Source organism: Scyliorhinus canicula, chromosome 12 (genome assembly GCF_902713615.1).
Source record: "Scyliorhinus canicula chromosome 12, sScyCan1.1, whole genome shotgun sequence".
NCBI lineage: Eukaryota > Metazoa > Chordata > Chondrichthyes > Carcharhiniformes > Scyliorhinidae > Scyliorhinus > Scyliorhinus canicula.
In genome coordinates this window covers 64902978-64921190 of record NC_052157.1, presented here as the reverse complement: position 1 = coordinate 64921190, position 18213 = coordinate 64902978, and the positions used below count along the sequence as shown (strand labels likewise).

Here is an 18213-nt window from a genome sequence, read left to right as displayed (position 1 = left end):
GGAGTGCTACACTTTCAGAGGGCCAATACTGAGCGAGTACTGCACTGTCTGTGGGTCGTTACTGAGGAAGTGCTGGACTGCTGGAGGGTCAATACTGGTGGAGCGCTGCTCTGTCAGAGGGTCAGTATTGAGGGAGTGCTGCACTGACTGAGGGTCAGTACTGAGGGGTTGCTGCACTGTCAGAGGGCCAATACTGAGCGAATGCTGCACTGTCAGAGGGTCAGTACTTAGGGAGTGCTGCACTGTTGGAGGGTCAGTAGTGAGGCAGTGCTGCACTGTCAGAGGGTCAGTACTGAGGGAGTGCTGCCCTGTCAGAGGGTCAGTACTGAGGGAGTGCAACACTGTCAGAGGGCCAATACTGAGCGAATGCTGCACTGTCAGAGGGTCAGTACTTAGGGAGTGCTGCACTGTCAGAGGGTCAGTACTGAGGGAGTGCTGCACTGTTGGAGGGTCAGTAGTGAGGCAGTGCTGCACTGTCTGAGGGGCAATAACAATAATAATGATCGTCATTAGTGTCACAAGTAGGCTTACATTAACACTGCAATGAAATAATTGTGAAAATCCCCTAGCTGCCACACTCCAGTACGTGTTCGGGTGCACAGAGGGAGAATTCAGAATGTCCAATTCATCTAACAAGCGCCTCTTTTGGGACGTGTGGGAGGAATCCGGGTCGCCTGGAGGAAATCCACGCAGACATGGGGAGTATGTGCAGACTCAGCTCACACAGTGACAGATGCCAGGAATCGAACCCGGTAATATTGAGGGAGACTGGCATTTTATTCTAGGTTTATCCATTTCATTTAAATTCCAATTTCAACCCATGTCTCCAAAGTATTAGACGGGGGATCTGAATTACAAATAGTGTCATCACCACTCGGCTTATCATCTTCCCCCAACTCCCAGGTCCCCTCCCAGAAGGAAAAAGCAGTGAAATGGGAAAAGTAGAATACTGGTCTGAACTACTCTTTTCTCCTGGGCTCCTCTTTCCCTTCTCCGAGTCCTGATAGGTGGTGACAGGGAATATTAAATATCTACCCTTTCCCTCTGTTGTCTTTCCCATGACAACCCCATCAATGCAAGTCTTTCTGGGCTGCTGTGGATTTGGTAATCACAATTCTGTGGGGAGTTTTGTAAACTGACCAACTTATTGGGACATTGTAACTGCCCCTGCCTGAGCTGTTGGGAATTTCGTAAGTCACAACAGCATTGGGGTTTTGTCAGCACTTCCCAATAAATATACCTGCAGCATTATGTTGGGACACTGTACATCTGCAGGATTGTCAGTGTGTGTGACACACCACAAGACAATGAGAGTGTGCATCTTCCTGTTGCTGCTCTGTGCTGGAGCCTCTTGGGGTGAGTTTGACACCTTAAACGCAGAGTTGTGTTAATGTTTAGGGACTGCAATGTGAAACTGTAAACCGAGTGTTCAGGGTCAGACATCCCCCTGAACTGCTGCTTCTTTTCACTGTACCCATTGGAACATGTGTCTGCAAAGCTTTCATCACAGGTTCTGTCACTCAGGGTCATTAATTTAGTGCCTCTGGTTTGCTATCTGTCAATCCTGCTCGCTCACATCGTTTTTCATTTTCTCTCAGTCCTTAACTTACTGGTGCTCTCACTCTCTCTCTCTCCTCCACTCACTCTGTCTCAGTCACTCTCTTTCTCCCTCCTCCACTCACTCTGTCTCACTCTCTCTCTCTCCCTCCTCCACTTACTCTGTCTCATTCACTTCTCTGACTCTCACACCCTCATTCTCTCCGTCTCACACACTCTCTCTCCCTCACACCCTCACACACTCTCTCGCTCACTCTCTCTGACTCTCATACCCTCACACAGTCTCTCTCACACCCTCACACACTCCATCTCACACACTCTCACTCCACCCTCACTCACACACTCACTCTCTCTCTCTCTCACTCACTCCGTCTCACACACACTCTCTCTCTCTCACACACCCTCACACACTCTCTCTCTCTCTCACACCCTCACACGCTCCATCTCACACACTCTCTCTCCACCCTCACTCACACACTCTCTCTCTCTCTCTCACTCACTCCGTCTCACACACTCTCTCTCACACAACCTCACACACTCTCTCTCACACACTCTCTCTCTCACGCACCCTCACACACTCCGTCTCACACACTCTCTCTCTCACACACCCTCACACACTCTCTCTCACACACTCTCTCTCTACCCTCACTCTCACACTCTCTCTCTCTCACACTCTCACTCACTCCATCTCACACACTCTCTCCCTCACACCCTCTCTCTCACACACTCTCTCTCTCACTCACTCCGTCTCACACACTCTCTCTCACACACTCTCTCTCCACCCTCATTCACTCTGTCTCATTCACTCCCTCTGAATCTGTAACCCCCACTCACTCTGTGTCTCACATAATCTCTTTGACTCTCTCCCCCTCACTCTGTGTCTCTCACTCTTTCTCACTCTCACTCACACTCTGTGTTCTCACAAACTCTCTCTGATTCTCTCACCCCCACTCACTATTTCACACACTCTCACCCACTCCTCTCTCTCACCCTCACTCACTGTATCTCACTCACTCCGCCACTCATTGTCTCACACACTCCCTCCATCTCCCACTCACACACTCACCCGCTCTCACTCTCTCGCCCACTCTGTGTCTCACTCACTCTCTCCCTCTCCCACTCACTGTGGTCTCACACACACTCACTCGCTCTCACTCTCTGTCTCACACACTCTCCTACTCACTCTGCACCTCGCACACTCTCACTCACTCGCTCTCACTCTCCCACTCTGTGTCGCACACACTCTTACTGTCACTCTCTCCCTCCCACTCACTGTGATTCATACACTCTCACTCACGGTCGTTCTCGCTCTCTCTCTCTCCACACACACGCTCTCTCACTCCCACTCACTCTGTCTCACACTCACTCACTCTCTCCCCCACTCACTCTGTGTCCCTCACTCTCTCTCCCACTCTGTGTTTCACGCTCTCTTCCTCTCACACAATCACTCTCACTCTCTCTCCCTCTATCTTCAACTCTGTGTTTCACTCTCTCTCTCTCTCTCCACTCACTCCATGTCTCACACACTCTCACTCACTGTCGTTCTCTCTCTCTCTCTCTCTCTCACTCTCTTCCACTCCCCTGTTTTTCTCTCTACCAACCTCTTCCATCGGGCAGAAGATACAAAAGTTTGAGAACACTCACCAATCGATTCAAAGACAGCTTCTTCCTCGCTGTTACCAGACTCCTGAATAGCCCTCTGATGGACTGAACTGATCTTTGTCTGCTACCTCGCTACAGTTCTAGCACTATATTCTGTATGCTGCACCCAGTATCTTATGTTTATGTATTTACATTGCGTATTTATAATACATTATATGTATTCCTGTATGGAGTGATCTGCCTGAACTGTATGCAGAACAATACTCTTCACTATACCTCAGTACACGTGACAATAAATCAAATCAATCACTCACTGTATCTCACACACACTCATTCTCTCGCTCTCTTCCACTCAGTGTCTCACACACTCTCTCACTCACTATATCGCACATTCTCACTCACTGTTATTCTCACTCACTGTCTCTTTCTCATTCACTCTCTCTCACTCTCACGCACTCTCCTGCTCTGTCATTCTCTTGCTCACTCCCTTTTTCACCCGCTCTCCCACTTTCAAACTCCTACTCTCGATCTCATTCACTCACTCCCTCTCACCCACCATATCACATTCTCTCCCCATCTCTATCACATTCATTCTCCATGGCCGTCTCTCTCACTCTTTCTCACTACTGTATCTCTCATTATCTCCTCTTTCGCATTTATTCTCTCCCTCCCTCGCCTCTCTTATTCACTCACTCTCTCACTCTTTGTCAGTCAGTCTATTTTGTTTCACACATCGAACGCGATTTAGCAGCCCCTTCGCACTTGACTAGGTGGCTGACGAGGCCGTTGAATCTTACGAGATTTGCGATGCTCAAGACGAGACATTGCAATCCAGATCTTGCTGTCACTGGGCGACATCCAGATAAGCATATTTAAGTGAGTCATTGGCTCATTTAAATATGCATTGGCCTGATTCTCCCGGCGCCCGAGACTGAGCTGAGCTTTGCGGTGCAGGAAATTACTAAAGTTCAGCTTCGACTGCTTTTCCAGGCCAAGGCCCAAAACACCGGCAAAATGCCAAAAATAGTGTGGTCTTTCTCAGTGCTGCAGGTGACGAGAAACACCCCACTAAACCCACTCGAAAACTGGCATAGAATATTTTTTTGTTGAATTGCGGCCATAATCTCTCTCATTCACTCACTTTCGCTTACTCTCTCATTCACTCTCTTATTCACTCATTCTCACTGTGTCTCGCTCTCACTCACTCTCTCTCACGCTCTCTTTCTGTCCCTCTCATTCACTCTTTATCCATCCCTCTCACACACTCACTCTCATTCACTCACTCTTACTGTGTCTCTCTCATCCACTCTCTCTCTCTCTCACTCACTCGCTCACTCTCTCCCAAAAGTAAATTCTTCTCACTGTTGTATTCGCCTCTGGAATATCTTCCAGCCATGAACCAATTATCTGGGGTGATTGTTAGGGGCAAATGGATTGAGGTTTTAGTTCCGGAGCCTTTAGACCCCACCTTCCCCCAATCCTTCGGTGTTTAAAGGGATGTTTTATTCTGGTTTTGTCTATTATGCCTGCAAACTGCCCTGGGACAGATGGGAGTTGAGAATCAAACCACCTTAATCATTTTCTCTAACCTGGTGTCACCTTATGTGAGACTCTGGTTGAAGGCATTCCTGGAGTTTTAATCACCATGATAGCCCAGTCTCCGACTGCCCCGCCCACACCCTCCATTCATTGGTTACCTGTCATGTTGATTGCTGCCTTCCCTCCAGCCAATTGGAAGAGAGTTGACTGTTTGTTACCTGATTGGAGAGGAGAGTTCCAGACTTGTCCCTCTTTTGTGTGTTTACATCAGATTACACAGGAGAGACGGCCCAGAAACAGGCCATTCGGCCCATCCAGTCCATGGCGGTGTCTGTGCTCTAATCGAGCCTCTTCCCATCTTTTCTCACCTAAATCTCCCACGTAACTCGGCATTCCCATCTCCCTCATCTGCCTGTTCAACTTCCTCTAAAATACATCGATACTATTTGCTTCTTAATTTCCCCCCGAAAAAGCCTGACTCTAAATTTTCAACAAGGCCCCTTGGACTCCACAAACTGTGGAAATATTTTCCCAAACTTCCCCATCACTCATGCTTCTTATGTGGGAGACTTCAATCAAATAATTTCCCCACCCCGCCCCTGGGCCTCCCCAAATTGGAAAGAAAAAAGCCCATTCTTGGGATGAGTGGCTTAGTTTATGAATAGGTTGGGCCTATTGGAGTGCAGAAGAATGATGGGTCATCTTAATAAAGCATATAAGATCCTGAGGGGCTTTAATGGGGTAGGTACCAGGAGGGTCTTTCCACTTGTGGGAGAGATGAGAACCAGGGGGACACGGTTTAAGAATAAGAGGAATCCCATTTAAAACAGAGATGAGGAGAAATTGATCCCTTAAATGGTCATTAGTCTGTGGAATTCTCTTACCCAGAAAGCCTGGAGGCTGCAGGGTCATTACATTTATTCAAGGCAGAATTGGAAAGGTTTTGACAGATAAGGGAGTCAATGGTTATGGGAGGGACGGGTATGGGTCAAAAGGAAAGAGCAATTGAGGCCATGACCAGATCAGCCATGATCTCAGAGTGATGGAGCAGACTCGAGAAGCCAAATGGCCTACTCCTGCTCCTAAGTCCTAAAGAAGACATTATAGTTTGTTCAACGCCCCCCTCAAGGTAATGTGTCATCTATTATTCATATGCCATCCTTCCCTGCATTGGTGGAAGATGGGCTTTGACAAATGACCTTTCTTTCTCTCTCTCCAGCTCTTATCTGTAGGCAGGTCGCAGGGCGCATGAAACAAATCGACACCAGCAATGGCCAGGTGTTTGCAGTGGATTTGCGTGGTAACGTCTTCACCAGAAGGGGTGAAGTTTGGGCCAGAGTGCCAGGAAACCTTGGCCATGTCACCGTGGGTGCGGCTGGAGTCTGGGGCGTCGGCAGGGACCAGAAAGTTTACAAATTGGTTGATGGATCCTGGGCTATAATGGCAGGTAAGCTCGTCTCTGTCTAGCCTGCTCGGAGCCACTCCTGTCAAGGAGATCCTTCCACTGCCCGCCACTTTGGTCTCAAGGAGAGATCTCTGTGTCACTCCAGCTGTGCTCGATATACTGGCATTCCCTTTCCTAAATGTCACCTTTCTCAAGTTCCTCTTTGTTCTTCCAATCTCAAGCACCTCTTCATTGGCTTTATCAGAGATCCTGTGGCACGGTAGGTAGCACCCGCTACCTCCAGCACCCCCTACCTCTGAACCTGACACTCCAGGTTTTTGTCCAACGTCAGGACTCGGTTGGCCACGGAAGGAGTCTTCGCCAATACTTCCACCATTTTTCCGCACTATTACCCAAAAGAAGAAAACAATGTGTGAAGCTACACTGGGGGGAAAAAAAGGGCCTTCTGGGCTGTGTATGGAACTTTTAGCTTGCGTCTTAGCACCCGCATTTCAAAACCTATTTTTGTTCACAGATCTTTGCTTATTATCCAGTTTTTTGAGTTCCAGAGGACAATGGATGCAGAACGTTGCATTGCTGAGATTTTCCTTTCTACAAGTTAGTTTCCTTGTTAACATACACATCCTCTTTCCAATATTACTTCTATCTACTCCCAACCTTCTGTCATCAGCAACGCATCAACAAACTCCTGTCGGCCAACTTCTCCACTTGTTCCAGTGTGGCAGCATCCACTTCAATCTGCACTCTACTTTCCTCCAATGTATCCCTCCTGACTCTCATCATTTCTGTGGTGTCCGTACTCAATCCACATTCTAAACTTCTAGATTGCTCTCGATCTAGGGTTTTCTGTCAGACCTCTTCTGATTCTGCAAGTGGAGTTTTGCAGTCAGTATATCACAAGTCTCTTTGGTCTCGCCTCCAATTTCTGACCCCGACCCACCCCACCCCACCCCACCCCCCGCCACCACCACACCGGAGGTGCATCTAATTCTCGGAATGTTTGTTCCCTCTCTTCACTGGAAACGTGTCTGAATTCTCCGGCCATTGCAATTCTCTTTACCCGTCAGCAGCACCCCCGTCCAGGGTTTCAATGGGAAATGAAATTGACAAGCAGCGGGAGCAGAGAATTCCACAACACACGGCTGACAATCCCGCCCAATAATTGAAGGACATATCCTAAAGGATCTTGATTTCAGGCACGTGTTCTTTGAGTGATTGAGCTGTGATTTTAAAGTTTTCTTCAAAGTTTCCCACTCCTTGCCATTTATCTAATTTTTGTTTGTCAAACCTTGCTGTGTGCAAGTTGGCTACTGCCTTTCCTACCCTACAGCGTTGACTACATTTCAATGGGGCTTAATTGTCTCTCAAGTAATGAATTAACTAATTAAATGCTTTGTGATGTGTAAGGTGCTATATTAGTGCAAGCTTTTTCTCCCTTTCCTGAGCCAAAGCACAACACAGCCACCCAAGGACTTTCCAAGTTTGGTCATTGTCCAAATCATAAAAACATGAGCTGCAAATCACAACATCACTAGTCCAAGCCATAATCTATATCGTGCAACTATCCTTCACTCACTGCGTTTTGCTAGAAAAAAATCCCTTTCTTTTATCAGGAAGCTTTGCTGTAATTTCTGTCGTGAGCTCTGTTTGCTGTAGTTCAGAGAGAATCTTTTTAAATAGATCCTGCAGACTGATGTAGTGTGATGATTAAATAGGGCCTGTAGACAGTTTGATATTGCGTGCTATTTAAATAGACTCTGTGGACTGTTTGCTAGATTGCACTGTTTAGATCGACTCTTTATTGTAAGAATGGACTGCTTGCTGTGAGATCTACCCTCATCAACCCACTGATGTGGCGCCATGGTATTAATAGAATGTAATCTTCTCATCCAAATGTGCTTCCTCTTGACAGGCCTGCTGAAGCAGATCGATGGTGGTGGGAATCAGATTATAGCTGGAGTTAACGCAGGGAACAATGTCTTTTGCTCCAACAAACGAGACACGGTCAGAGCAGCACACTTTTTCACTCCAGTTTACAAGCATATCCGGGGTAAGATGAAGTACTACTCGTGCGGATCCCATACTTGCTGGGGTGTCAACCCGAGCGGCTATATCTACTGCCGATTGCACGTCAAGCCGGTGTTCTGCCTTGGCTCACATTGGCTGAGGGTCAATGGTCGATTCCGGATGGTTGAGGTTGGAACAGACGGGACTGTCTATGCAATTGACCTCCACTGGAGGGTCTTTCGCAGGTACGGCACTCAGATCATAGCTGAAACCAGTTGCACTATTTCAAAAATAAACATGTCATAAGATATTTATTTCCCAGTTCATAGAATTATAGAAATGACAGAAGCTTTAGAGAATGGAAGAAGGCCATTCAATCCATTGTGTCCAGATGGGCTAGCAGGCTGTTTCTCCAATTGAACCCTATTTTCAAGTTCTTGATCTGTAGCTTTGCTTTTCAAACACATTTCCAAGTGTCTTTTTAAGATATGTTGAGGGCTCCCGTCTCCATCGCCCTCCAGATCCCCGCCACCCTCTTTCTGAAAGAATTGCCCTGGCGGACCTCCCAACCTCTTACCCAACATTTATGACCCCATGGGGGGAATTGGGACTTCCTTTCCACTCTGACGAGATCCCCAATAATTTTACACTTTACTTTGAAGAAATATCTCCCTTCAGCCTGCAAAAGAAAATGACCACCACCCTATCCAGTTTCCAATTCTATTCCTGTAACTAGTGGTGCATTAAGACAGTCTGCCTCCACAGCTACTTACTCCCGGAACAGGTCACTAGCCTGTCGCCAGAGGCTGAGTGCTTGTGAGGAGGGGGGGGGGGGGGGGGTCACTCCATACCAGGAGGCTCTATGGCTCTTACTGCCAGCCATTGGGGTGTTTGGAAGGATTTGAAACTCAACCTGTTTTGGTCACATTAAGAACGCTCCTTCCTTGGCCATCAAATCCTGGAAAGGGACTCAAACCAGGAGCTTCTGGCTCAGGGACCCTAGCCCACCTCACCACAAGGCCAGCCTATCCAAATATACCTCATAACTACCCTCATAGATCAACTCTGTACTCTCGGGAGTGCAGTCACATTTCTCCTTTTGAAAGCGCTGTGACCAGACTGTACCCAGTGCTTCAACACAAGCCTAACTTGTGTCTTAGTTCGTAGGATCCCGAAAGTGCACAATGAGGCCATTCGGCCCCTCAAGTCTGCACTGCCCTCTGAAAGAGCACCCTGACTTGGCCCGCCCCCCCCCCCCCCCCCCCCCCATCCTATCCTTGTAACCCCACATAACCTGGGGAGGCACGGTGGCACAGTGGTTAGCACTGTTGCTTCACAGCTCCAGGGACCCGGGTTCAATTCCCGGCTTGGGTCACTGTCTGTGCGGAGTCTGCACATTCCCCCCGTGTCTGTGTGGGTTTCCTCCGGGTGCTCCGGTTTCCTCCCACAAGTCTCGAAAGACGTGCTTGTTAGGTGAATTGGACATTCTGAATTCTCCCTCGGCCTACCCGAACAAGCGCCGGAATGTGGCGACTTGGGGCTTTTCACAGTAACTGAAATTCAGTGTTAATGTGAGCCTACTTGTGACACTAATAAAGATTATTATTATTATTATTTTAACATGGCCAATTTACCTAACCTGCACATCTTTGGAAATTTAGAGGCAATCTAGCATGGCTACTCCACCTGATCTTGTGGAGTCTTGCTGTGTAAAGACTGGCCTCCACATTTCCCGACAGTATAACAGTAATTCCTGTCAAATTGTCAAGTTGTGAAGAGTCACCACGAGTGAAATGCAGCCTCTTACCTTTGCAGCTTGTGATCCGGACTGGCTGTGAGCCATGGCATGGGCGGTCGGCAAAGGAACCAATGGATTATTTGTGATTGTAAAATACTTGTGCTACCTTTATTCCGCAGAGTTGGAATCAGTGCAGCAAGACCACAAGGGATAAGATGGGTCCATTTGAACTTCATTGGCAGAAGGTTCCGGCACGTGACCGCTGATCTGGGAACTCTGTGGCTAGTCGAACTCAATGGCAACCTCATTCGCTGCCAATAGAATGTTGCGAGTGGCACCAACGTGGAAGAACTGCATTTGGCAGAATATTTCAGTCTGATTAAAGAGAAGTCCTCTCTATCTATATGTGCCTCTGTATCTGCTGGATTTTGAATTAAATGCTGGCTTTAATCCTGTCCCAGTGAAAGTGATTTCAACAATGGTCGTAATGATAAACAGCTGTTTCCAATACACTCTATCCATAATAGAATTCTCTGTCTCTCTCCATGTAAACACGTCAGATTGTGATTACACACTCGAACCACAAGGGGGGTTTCAAGTCGTTATCTTCTCCCATCACATGTCCTGGAACTGTGTGAAGGGGGTGGGGCAGGAGGGTCCAGGTGGGTCAGCATTCTCAATGTTTAGATCAGGGGTGGGCAAACTACGGCCCACGGGCCGCATGCGGCCCGCCAAAGGTCCTTATGCAGCCCACCAAGTCATTAAAAAAAAAGAAAAATTAAAAAAAAAATTATTTTTTTTTTTAAATTTTTAATTAATTTTTTTTAAGGTTAATGGGGGGGGCTGTTGGGTTACTTACTGGTATAGGGTGGATACGTTGACTTGAGTAGGGTGATCATTGCTCGGCACAACGTCGAGGGCCGAAGGGCCTGTTCTGTGCTGTACTGTTCTATGTTCTATATGAGGCGCCCAGAATCATAACCGGGTGAAGTAATTATTTTACTTAATATACTATGCGGCCCTTTAAAATTGTGAATTTCTGAATGTGGCCCTTGCACGGAAAAGTTTGCCCACCCCTGGTTTAGATGGTGATTGGTCGTTTATTGACACCTTGATGTTTGATTCTGTCAAGCGTTAATTCATTAAGAGTTGGAGATGATTAAATTTTGTTCCATTCCTAACCCCGTGCTGTACCTGTCCTGGGAATATTTGATGGGGACAGTGTAGAGGGAGCTTTATTTTATCTAATCCTGTGCTGTACCTGCCCGGGGAGTGTTTAACAGGGGCAGTGCAGAGGCAGCTTTACTCTGTATCTAACCCCGTACTGTACCTGTCCTGGGAGTGTTTAATAGGGGCAGTGCAGAGGGAGCTTTACTCAGTATCTAACCCCGTACTGTACCTGTCCTGGGAGTGTTTGATGGGGACAGTGCAGAGGGAGCTTTACTCTATCTAATCCTGTGCTGTACCTGTCCGGGGAGTGTTTTATGGGGGCAGTGCAGAGGGAGCTTTACCCTGTATCTAACCCCGTGCTATACCTGTCCTGGGAGTGTTTGATGGGGACAGTATAGAGGGAGCTTTACTCTGTATCTAACCCCGTGCTATACCTGTCCTGGGAGTGTTTGATGGGGACAGTGTAGAGGGAGCTTTACTTTGTATCTAACCCCGTGCTGTACCTGTCCTGGGAGTGTTTGATAGGGGACAGTGTAGAGGGAGCTTTACTCTGTATCTAACCCCGTGCTGTACCTGTCCTGGGAGTGTTTGATGGGGGACAGTGTAGAGGGAGCTTTACTCTGTATCTAACCCCGTGCTGTACCTGTCCTGGGAGTGTTTGATGGGGACAGTGCAGAGGGAGCTTTACTCTGTATCTAACCCCATGCTATACCTGTCCTGGGAGTGTTTGATGGGGGACAGTGTAGAGGGAGTTTTACTCTGTATCTAACCCCGTGCTGTACCTGTCCTGGGAGTGTTTGATGGGGACAGTGTTGAGGGAGCTTTACTCTGTATCTAACCCCGTGCTGTACCTGTCCTGGGAGTGTTTGATGGGGACAGTGTAGAGGGAGCTTTACTCTGTATCTAACCCCGTGCTGTACCTGTCCTGGGAGTGTTTGATAGGGGCAGTGGAGAGTGAGCTTTACTTTGTGATGCGACCATCAATTCACACGAGATAATTAGTAGAAGTGAACAGTGGCTTTAATAAGCTAGATCTGTGACTGCTCTGTACTGAGTGCCGCCTACAGGCTGCAGATTTATATACCACCCCCGAGGGGGCTGAGCCACAGGTGGATCTCACAAGGGCATCAACATAATACAACACAGTACAGTGGTGAATTGTAGTAGCAATACGTTCACCACACTCTGTATCTAATCCTAACAGAGAGTTGAGTAAAATGATGAAGTTCCATTTTCCTGCTGTAATTCACACTGATTTGTATAAAAATCTTAAAAACTAAATGTTGGAACGACTGAAATTCTGTTGCAGTTTTATCCAATCTTCCACCTTCAAGAGAATTGCCCATGCAGAGAGATCAAAGAGAATGGGCCTATATTCCCTGGGGTCCAGAAGGATGAGAGATGATCTTGTGGAATTGCATCAACACTGACTCGCATTCACAAGGGGGCCAATGGTGTGAGATTGTTTCCCCGACCTTCGTGGTTGGAGTGTCCTGAACTGGGGGTCACAGTGTCAGGGGTCACAATGTCAGTGTAAGTGGTTGGCCATTTAGAGCCGGAGGTAATTCTGGAATTATCTATCCCAGAGAGCCACAATTGCTCAATCACAGTATACCCAAGACTGAGATCAATAGTTGTTTGGATACTATGAGAGGTGAAGGGGACTGGGCGGCACGTGGCGCAGTGGTTAACACTGCCGTCTCACGGTGCTGAGGGCCCAGGTTCGAATCCTGGCCCTGGGTCACTATCCGTGTGGAGTTTGCACATTCTCCCCATGTCTGTGCGGGTCTCACCCCCACAACCCAAAGATGTGCAGGTTAGGTGGATTGGCTACGCTAAATTGCCCCTTAACTGGGAAAAAAAAAATTGGCTCCTCTAAATTTATTTTTTTTAAAGAAGTGAAGGGGACAGAGGGGGGAAGTTGAGGCAGAAGTCCAGCCATGATCCTATTGAATGAGGGAGCAGATTTGAAGGGTCAAAAGGCCTCTTGCTCCTATTCTTGATATTCTTTTGTGCGAGAATCTCTCTCCACCCTGCCCCCTCCCAATTGAGAGGGGAAACCTGTCATAAACCAAGAGTTGAAGCAGCAACTCCATTGCAGCTTCAGTTCAATCAAACAGGCAAGAATGAGTCTTTCCCAAATTGGCATATCACAGAATTGAACACAGTGCAGAAGTGGCCCTTCACTAATCGAGGCTGCACCGATGCTTGAAAAGAACAGCTGACCTGCCTACCTAATCCCATTTGCCAGCATTTGGTCCATAGCCTTGAATGTTTACGTGACAAGTGCTCATCCAGGTTCTTTATACAGGATGTGAGGTAACCCGCCTCTACCACCCTCCCAGGCAGTGCATTCCAGACCACCCCCCCCCCCCCCCCCCACGCCCACTTTGGGTTAAAGAAAGGTTTTGCTCAAATCCACCCTAAAGCACCTGCCCCTCCCTTGAACGTGTGTCCTCTGTGTTGTCTGACCCTTCAACTGAGGGAAATAGCTGCTTTCAGTCCATGCTCCTCATAACTAGAGATTGACTGTCATTGACACCAGCAGGAGTGACAAAATCATGATATACAAATGTACCAGGACCAAACCTTGATTTATTACGGCAGCTTTAATATTGCAAAGCACGCCAAGGTGTTTTACAAGACCACTTATCAAACTAAATCTAACCCCGCAAAGCCACATCTGGAGGTATGAGGGACAGATGATTGTGTAGGGGCTGGAGGAGGTTACAGAGATAGGGAGGGTTGTAGGCGTTGGAGGAGGTTACAGAGAGAGGGAGCGTTGTAGGGGGTTGGAGGAGGTTACAGATATAAGAAGGGTTCTAGGGGCTGAAGGAGGTTACAGAGATCGAGAACGTCAGCGGCTGGAGGAGGTTACAGAGATAGAGAGCATAGCAGGGGCTGGAGGAGGTTACAGAGATAGGGAAGGTCATAGGGGATGGAGGAGGTTACAGAGATAAGGAGGATTGTAGAGGCTGGAGGAGGTTACAGAGATAGGGAGGGTTGTAGGCGCTGGAAGAGGTTACAGCGATATGGAGTGTTTTGGGGGCTGGAGGAGGTTACAGAGATAGGGAAGGTCGTAGGGGATGGAGGAGGTAACAGAGATAGGGAGGGTTGTCGAGGCTGGAGGAGGTTACAGAGATAGGGCAGGTGTAGCATTTGCAGGAAGTTACTGAGAGGAAGGAGTGTAGAGGCTGGAGGATATTACAGATAGGGAGGGTTGTAGGGGCTTGAGGGTTAGAGGGACAGGGTGGGTTGTAGGGCCTGGAGGACTGTATAGAGATATGGAGGTGTGTAGGGGCTGGAGGAGGTTACAGAGATATGGAGGTTTGTTGGGGGTAGAGGATGTTACAGAGATAAGGGAGGTTTGTACGGGCTGGAGGAGGCTACAGAGATAGGGAGGGTTATAGGGGCTGGAAGAGGTTACAGAGATAGGGAGGATTGCAGGGGCTGGAGGAGGCTACAGAGATAGGGAGGATTATAGGGTATGGACGGGGTTACAGAGATAGGGAGGATTGCAGAGGCTGGAGGAGGCTACAGAGATAGGGAGGGTTATAGGGGCTGGAATAGTTAAAAAGAGATAGGGAGGATTGCAGGGGCTGGAGGGGGCTACACAGATAGGGAGGATTATAGGGTCTGGAAGGGGTTACAGAGATAGGGAGGATTGCAGAGGCTGGAGGAGGGTACAAGGATGAGGGTTGTAGGGGTTGGAGGAGATGACAGCGATAGGGAGGTTTGCAAAATGGGATGTGGGTTCTGTGTGGTGACTGGTAACTGGATTCTGTGAGTAACAGAGGATGATTGAAGAGTTGGATGCAGTGACAATTAGTTTTGGATAACTCAAGGTTTTTCGAACCTGAAGATTGGTGTTTTGTGCAGGGATTTGATGATGAATTGATGAATGAGGCAGAGCTCACCCTGGCACAGCCTGGCATGAGGCAAAGTCCACCTTCCCTTGAAGTGTGCCATGCTCCGGTTGGCAGAGTTTTCTCAGAAATCTGAAGAAGTTCCTCCCTCTCTGCTGCCCTGGCGACTGATAATTTTGGATACTTTCAGGGAGCCAATGTCTGCTAAGACCCTCAGCATCTCTCCACGGAACCGGACCCCGATGAAGGCATAAAGGAGAGGGTTCAAGCAGGAGTGGACGAGCCCGAGGCTCTGAGTGACGGTGCGGCTGATGTCCAGGGTATTCAGCATGGCGCAGTTGGCCCGGATGGCGTCCAGCGATTCGAGGGTGTCGACAAAGAGCACGGCGTTGTAGGGCAGCCAGCAGGCTACGAAGACCACCACGATGGTGACGACCACCTTCAGGGACTTTTGCCTCTCAAACACATTGCTGTGCCAAAGGGTCCTGAAGATCATGCAGTAGCAATACAACATGGCTGCCACTGGGAGGAAGAAGCCCATGAAGTGATGGACCAGGCGCAAAAATATCTTCCAGGCCTTCGCACTCTCCACCCCAAATGAGTAAGTGCAGGCTTTCATTTCCAAATAGCTGGGCTCGTAAACGTCACGGAAGATGAGATCAACTAGAGCCAGGAGGAGACAGAAGAGCCAGATGAGGAGGCAGATGCCGTGGATGTGGAGAGGCTTGCGTCTTCTGTACATGTGGATGGCGTGGACTATAGCCAGGTAACGGTCAAAGCTGATGCACACCAGGAAGAGGATGCTGCTGTACAGGTTGAGAGCGAAGACCCCACCGGTTATTTTGCACATGGCATTCCCGAAGACCCAACCGCTGACTGCCTCGGCCATCCAAAAGGGGAGAGTGAAGACCAGGAGCAAGTCTGCGATGGCCAAGTGCAGGATGAAAGTGTCCGTGAGGGTCTTGCCTTGTTTGTGACGAACGATGACGAAGATCAGCATCCCATTACCAAACATTCCCAACAGAAAGACAACGGAGTAGATGATTGGGATAAAGAGGCTGTTGAATTGTCCTATCATTATGGGTTTGCAAGGCTGAGGGAACGCAAAGCCAGTCGGAAAATCAAAATAATCCTTCAAAGAAAGGAGACCACCATTATGTAACAGCAATTGGTTTGCACCCTTCATCGATTCAGAACAGCATATTAAATGTTTATCAGTTTTACAATGTTTTTAAGAAAATGGAACTCATCCAACATTCACAACATTCCTGATACATGGCCAGTGAGATCAAAACTTGGGTTCGATGCAGAGTAAAGCTCACTCTACACAGTCCCAATTAAACACTCCCAGGACAGGTACAGAATGGGGTTATATACAGAGTAAAGCTCAGTCTACAGAGTAAAGCTCCGTCTATGCTGTCCCCATTGTCATGTGAGAGTACCTTTAAGACATGGGTGTTTAAGAAATCTACCTTTAAGAAATGGATGTTTATCAGTGATGTCAGAGGGTGGGTGGAGCTGGGCTGTCTGTCAGCTTTTTACTTTTGTTTTAGGCTGTTTGCTGCAGGGTGTGTTTTAGTTTTGTTTTCAGAGCTGGATAGCTGCAGTCACAGCCAGAAGGTGTATGAATCTCTCTCTGTAATCTAAAGACTGTAAATCGATCCTGGTGATTTAAAACTAATAACAATAGTGACTTTAACCTGATGTGCTTCTGGTAAATGGTGTTTTAAATCTTATGGATGTTAAAAGGAAAGCTTAAAGGATTACTTAGTGTTGTGTTCTTTGGGGGTTGTATTTGAATTAATGGTTGCTAAGATGTCACTGTATGTTTTAAAAAGATTAACTTGAGTTCAGGTAGAGGTAGACAGGTAGAGCACAGGTTTAGACACAGAGTAAAGCTCCCTCTACACTGGACTCATCAAACACTCCCAGGACAGGTCGAGAACAATTTAGAATTAGAGTAAATCTCCCGCTACACTTTCCAATCAAACATTGCCAAGAAAGTTACATAATGGTGTTAAATAGAGTAAAGCTCCTACTACACTGTCCCCAACAAACACTTCCAGGACACGTGCAGCACGGGGTTAGATACAGAGTAAAGCTCCCGCTACACTGTTCCCATCAAACACTCCCGGAACAGTTACAGAACAGCAATAAATAGAGTGCAGCTCTCTCTACACCCCAGCAAACCCTTCCAGGGCAGGTACAGCACAGGGTTAGATACAGAGTAAAGCTCCCTCAACACTGTCCCCATCAAACACTCCCAGGACATATTAGTCATGGGGCAAGATACAGAGTAAAGCTCCCTCTGCACTATCCCATAAAACACTCCCAGGACAGGTATAGCACAGGGTGAGATACAGAGTAAAGCTCCCTCTTCACTGTCCCTATCAAATACTCCCAGGACATATTAGTCATGGGGCAAGATACAGAGTAAAGCTCCCTCTGCACTATCCCATAAAACACTCCCAGGACAGGTACAGCACAGGGTTATATACAGAGTAAAGCTCAGTGTTCACCTTATTGTGTTTTACGTCACTGTAACAATCAGTAGGCAGCACTCTTTTTAAAAAATAAAGTTAGAGTACCCAATTCATTTTTTTTGCCACATAAGGGCCAATTTAGCGTGGCCAATCCACCTAGCCTGCAGATCTTTTGGGTTGTGGGGGCGAAACCCACGCAAACACGGGGAGAATGTGCAAACTCCACACAGACTGTGACCCAGAGCCGGGATCGAACCTGGGATATCGGCGCCGTGAGGCAGCAGGGCTAACACACTGCGCCACCGTGCTGCCCTGCAGCACTCTCTTTAAAGCTGTCAGTATTTGTATTACGACAAAGGAGTCAGATTGACATCAATAATTGTTTTATTACACATACATCGAAAGTATATTGCAATGAAAATAAACATGTCATATCGATACAGTGCCATTGATTACATTCTGTGAAGGATGTGACGGGTGAAGGTTAAATTAGTTTTATTCACATTGCTAAGTTCGAGGATCTGTGAGATGCACAGGAAAGGCAATTTCAACACAGAAGTTATAGGCTAAAAATGTTTTCCACAAAAAGGTTAGAAATGTTCTGTTAATAAAGCTCTCATTATGGTTTGAAGTGTTTAAGTGCCGTACCCTAATAAATCTAATATGCAGCACCAGAGGATGTCATTCAGCCCATTATGACCACACCCGCCCTCTGACAGTGCAATCCAACTTGTCCCACTCCCTCCCCCACCCTCCCCCACTCTTTCCCCCATATCCTTCCAAACTTTCCCACCTCCTTCCACCAGCCTTCAAGGCAGAACCTTCCAGATCACAACGTGCTGTGTA

General features: G+C 47.7%; 2 protein-coding genes across 2 annotated transcripts; one reads left to right on the top strand and one right to left on the bottom strand.

Annotated features, from left to right (window-relative positions):
• Window positions 1–1182: 1182 nt before the first annotated feature.
• LOC119974481 (fish-egg lectin-like) lies at window positions 1183–10303 on the top strand. Its single transcript, XM_038813396.1, has 4 exons — window positions 1183–1356; window positions 5918–6145; window positions 8016–8355; window positions 10028–10303. Exons 1-4 carry the CDS (start codon window positions 1251–1253, stop codon window positions 10167–10169), a joined length of 816 nt encoding a protein of 271 aa, XP_038669324.1. The 5' UTR covers window positions 1183–1250; the 3' UTR covers window positions 10170–10303.
• Window positions 10304–15008: 4705 nt separating this feature from the next.
• On the bottom strand, window positions 15009–15962 carry LOC119974269 (C-X-C chemokine receptor type 3-2-like). The gene has a single exon (XM_038813040.1). The coding sequence runs from the start codon at window positions 15960–15962 to the stop codon at window positions 15009–15011; it is 954 nt and encodes a 317-aa protein (XP_038668968.1).
• Between the last annotated feature and the right edge of the window lie 2251 nt (window positions 15963–18213).

Coding starts and splice junctions, on each gene's coding strand:
- LOC119974481 (XM_038813396.1), top strand. CDS start 1,251: ATGTTGGGACACTGTACATCTGCAGGATTGTCAGTGTGTGTGACACAC. Junction 6,146..8,015: donor ATCCTGGGCTATAATGGCAG/GTAAGCTCGTCT, acceptor TCCTCTTGACAG/GCCTGCTGAAGCAGATCGAT. Junction 8,356..10,027: donor CACTGGAGGGTCTTTCGCAG/GTACGGCACTCA, acceptor TTTATTCCGCAG/AGTTGGAATCAGTGCAGCAA.
- LOC119974269 (XM_038813040.1), bottom strand. CDS start 15,962: ATGATAGGACAATTCAACAGCCTCTTTATCCCAATCATCTACTCCGTT.